The 4,153-nt window shown below is 33.3% G+C and overlaps 1 protein-coding gene across 1 annotated transcript; it reads right to left on the bottom strand.

Annotated features, from left to right (window-relative positions):
• Positions 1 to 970: 970 nt before the first annotated feature.
• On the bottom strand, positions 971 to 1,522 carry LOC141715211 (zinc finger BED domain-containing protein RICESLEEPER 1-like). Its single transcript, XM_074518689.1, has one exon. It carries the CDS (start codon positions 1,520 to 1,522, stop codon positions 971 to 973), a length of 552 nt encoding a protein of 183 aa, XP_074374790.1.
• Positions 1,523 to 4,153: the final 2,631 nt, after the last annotated feature.

Genomic DNA, 4,153 nt, shown 5'->3' with positions numbered 1-4,153 from the left:
AGCTGATTAATGACTTGCAGCTAGGGCTGTAATTCGGGCCGAGCTGCTTGCGATCAGCTCGAACTCGAACTCGTTTATGACGACCCGGCTCGACTTGATAATTTATACGAGTCGAGCTCGAACCAAGTTTTATGCCCGTTTATTTATACGAGTCGAGCCGGGTATACTCGAGACTCGAATTCAACTCGACTCGAACCCGAACTCGTTTTAAAAAAACATATAATTTGTAAAAAATATTATACACTAAAATATCAAAAATTTATTTCATGACTTCTTGGTTCCTGACTTCCTTCCATTGCACAATATGATTATACAGTCACAAACAATGCAAAAGTCCAAACATCTTAGTGCTGCTAGAACAAGAAAATTAAATAAATTCATATTACAAGTTTCCACTTGAATGTATATGCAAAATTCACATTATAATTGCTAACAAGGAAGCTACTACATATTCATCATTCATCAAGTGCACTACATATTCAGCATTTGTACTCCAGGTGGCAGTCAGGATAAAAGCAAAACTAAGGTCTAAGGACCATCAAAAAATAGTAGCAATCTGCACTCTGCAGAAGAAAAAAAGAGAAAATTAAATCTAGCCGGTAGCTACTAATAATTTGATGATGTATTTTAATAATACTTTTACATTTTAATTGAGAATCATGTTTATTTTATACATACCTTGACCTTGTAATGTAGTCAGTAGATAGAATACTACTTAGACAGGTAAAACTATCTCCAATGGTTTCAAATCTTTTTTCTAAGAATTTGAAGATAAATTAGTCATATAACAAGCCTTCCATGTCTCAGGTCCCAAATTTGTAAAAATTAAAGTACTGAATGTGAAGAGAATGAGTTAGTTTTGTACCTAAATTGATTTCTTTAATCCATAAATTTCACGTGCCCAATCAGCTCCACATAGCAACATCTCTACGGTTTTAGTTTTTAAACATGATCGATGTGGCTCAATAACTCAGCTTCCGGCACTAAAAGTAGCCTCTGATGTAACAGTACTAAGAGGAACAACTAATATGTCACGGGCCATTCGTGATAATATAGGATATTTAGCACTATTCCCTTTCCACCATGACAGAGCATCAAACTTTTTTGTTGAGGAGTCGTTAAGAATAAAAATGCCCTCTGATAAGTAATCATCTAATTCAGATTTGACCGGTTCAAGAGCAGCCCCACTTTCACGAATAAAAGCCTCGTACTCATTCATACAAGCTGGAATTTCTTTATCATCAGAACAATTATATTTATCAGAGGAAGAAATCTGACTAGAATCTGGTGTCAACCCTTTTATTTTAGAATCTTCAGCAACATACTCTTGATACAAATCATGCAAGACAACATTCAAATGTGCCAATTTTTGTTCACTTTGACCTTCCATGGGATAAATAACCGGGAAACAATAACTAAGTAGCTTTAATTTAAATCTCGGATCCATCACAGCCCCTATAGACATCATCAAGTTACTCTCGCCCCAATATTTATCAAATTTTTCCTTCATTGCATTAGCCATATCCCTCATATACAAATTTAAGTCACCCACCTTTTATCTAGCAATTCTTTCACCCTTTTGAGTTCCGAAAGAAATAAGTTAGAAGTTGGGTATTGGCTTCCTGAAACTATTTTAGTGGCACCTTCAAATATGTGTAATAATGAGCAAACATGTCCAACTTTTTCCCAATCTTCTTCACTCGGAACATATTCATTAAAAGCTCTATCCCAAAGTGCAAACCTAGGAAACACATCTTTAAACTGAAGGGCAGCATGCAACATGTAATACGTGTAATTCCATCTGGTGGAAACATCCAGAATTAACTTCTTTGATTTCAGTTACAATAACTTAACTATTTCAGCAAATTTAATTAGACGACCTTCTGAAGCACAAACATATTTTACCCCATCCCTAATTCTACGAACAATCAGATTAATATGCTTGAGTCCATCATGAACACAACGATTTAAAATATGCGCACAACATCACACATGAAATAATTTTCCATCAACAGATAACGGTCTTAAATTTCTAAGACTAAAGGAATCTTTCAAAGTCCTAATAGCTACATCATTAGCCTTAACATTATCAACAGTTACGGTACCAATTTTATCTTCAATTCCCCAATCAAGCAGAGATTTATACAACGAATCAATCAATGATATATCCAGAATGAGGAGGGGGGACATTACAAAAGTTAAGAACCCTTGAATTTAGCTTCCAATCTATGTCCATCCAGTGCGCAGTGATTACCATATATCCTAGCTTTTGATGGGAAGAAGTCCACATAGCAGTATTTATATTAATCTTCTGGGCAGACTTAAGCTTTTCCTTCAATTTCTTTTTTTTCAATTTCGTATGTAGTGTTACAATCACCTTTTAATGTTCCCCTAGTTATCTTTTGGTATAAAGGTGTTGCGGTCCTCATAATTTCATTAAACATAAAACTTTCGACATGCATAAAAGGTAACTCATTAATCATAATATAATGAGATACCTTTTCTCTCATAAGTGCATGATCATATTTAAAAGAAGCAAACTTCACCTCATCAGTAGAACCTCCTCTCTGAAATTGAAGCTGTGTTTGTAAAGTGTCATCATGTTCCTTTAAACATTTTTCCAAATGTCTCTTCATCGCAGAAGTCGAAGAACTGTCACTTTTTAAAAACTCTTTACCACATAACTTGCATCTCGAACCTTTTTTAGTACCATCCTTAAACTCTACCATATAATTCCAAACACTGGATGTTTTTTTCCTTCCTTTTTTCTGGTAAGGCTTGTCACTCCTAGGTTGCTCAGAGCTCTCCTTTTCAAATTCTTTTTCTGTTCTTTGCGAAGTTGTAATTGTGTCTTTATCACTAACAGCAGGCTTAGTAGGCTTTTTAGACAACAATGATAATTCTTCTTGTTCACAATCATCCTCTGACAGAGATTCATCCGCATAACTTCGAATTGTCATATGACTTTCATCAATGTAAGGTGCAGTGGGTGGAAAAATCTCATCATTGCGAGTTTTCCTCTTCTTGGTATTATTTAATTCGTCCATAATACCTTTTTCCCCTGCATCATAACATCAGGGAAAGAATATGTGAGACAATGTAAAATTGATAAATAAAATCTGACTTAAAATCCCCAAAAGCTGACTTAATCTAAGTCGACTTAATCTTACAAGTAAAAAATAGTGCAAATTCCAAATTTCAGACTTTCTTTTGGAGTGATAATATTTAAAAAAACACAAAAGTTGCACTAATAATTGGAATATAGTTTTTTAGTAAAAAACACAAAAGCGAATAGAGTTTCTTGTTGTAGAACTTATTACTGACTCTAGGTATACTCCTTGTTAAATTCATTGCTCATGACATGTATTTTATATTATTCAAGGTTAGTAGTACAATAGTCATAGCCATGTATCTGCATTCTCAGTTCTAGATGAACTATCTTGAAGCTGTTGACACAATAATATTAGGTTCAATCGAAATAGCTAGACCAATAACACTAAATCCATCTAAAACTGAGCACACAAGACAACAGCTAAATAAATAACTGATCAATACAGCTATCACAACTAGTTATGTCTTAAATAAATTAATTAATCTCGATGGCTAGTCACAAGACTGAAAGATTTGGAGATGAACAATTGAGCCCCAATAAGATGCCAACCCTTTTGTTGTTGATGAATTTAAATAATTTGTTTTCATTCCAATTTCATCTCTCTACTTCCAGTTGGTCTCAGCTTTAATAATTTGGCTTCACTAAGTCATCAAATAAAAAATCAAAATAATTTATCAAAATAGGATCACTAATTCATTATTTTACGAAACTCACATAATTCTAGTTTCAAACATATTACAAAACTTAAGTAGATAGTTTCGGTACTAACTTAACTACAATAGTAACTTGAAATAATAGTTGCAGAATGACAAAACAAGAACATGGGCATCCTTAAAAATCAAAACATTACAAAAAGATGGAAGCTTTTTGTCAATTTAAACAAGAACAAAGCATAAGCATATACTCAAATACCCAATCCTAATAAAATGACTACATAAGCATGTATGTGTAGATACCGACAATAACAAGACAATCAAGAAAAACTATAAAGTAATGAATAACAAAAGTAAAGCAATTATCAAATATTAGTATTAACTTTGG

This window comes from Apium graveolens, chromosome 3 (genome assembly GCF_009905375.1).
Source record: "Apium graveolens cultivar Ventura chromosome 3, ASM990537v1, whole genome shotgun sequence".
In the NCBI taxonomy this organism is placed as follows: Eukaryota; Viridiplantae; Streptophyta; class Magnoliopsida; order Apiales; family Apiaceae; genus Apium; species Apium graveolens.
The sequence above is the reverse complement of the archived record's forward strand: the minus strand, read 5'-3'. Positions and strand labels throughout refer to the sequence as shown.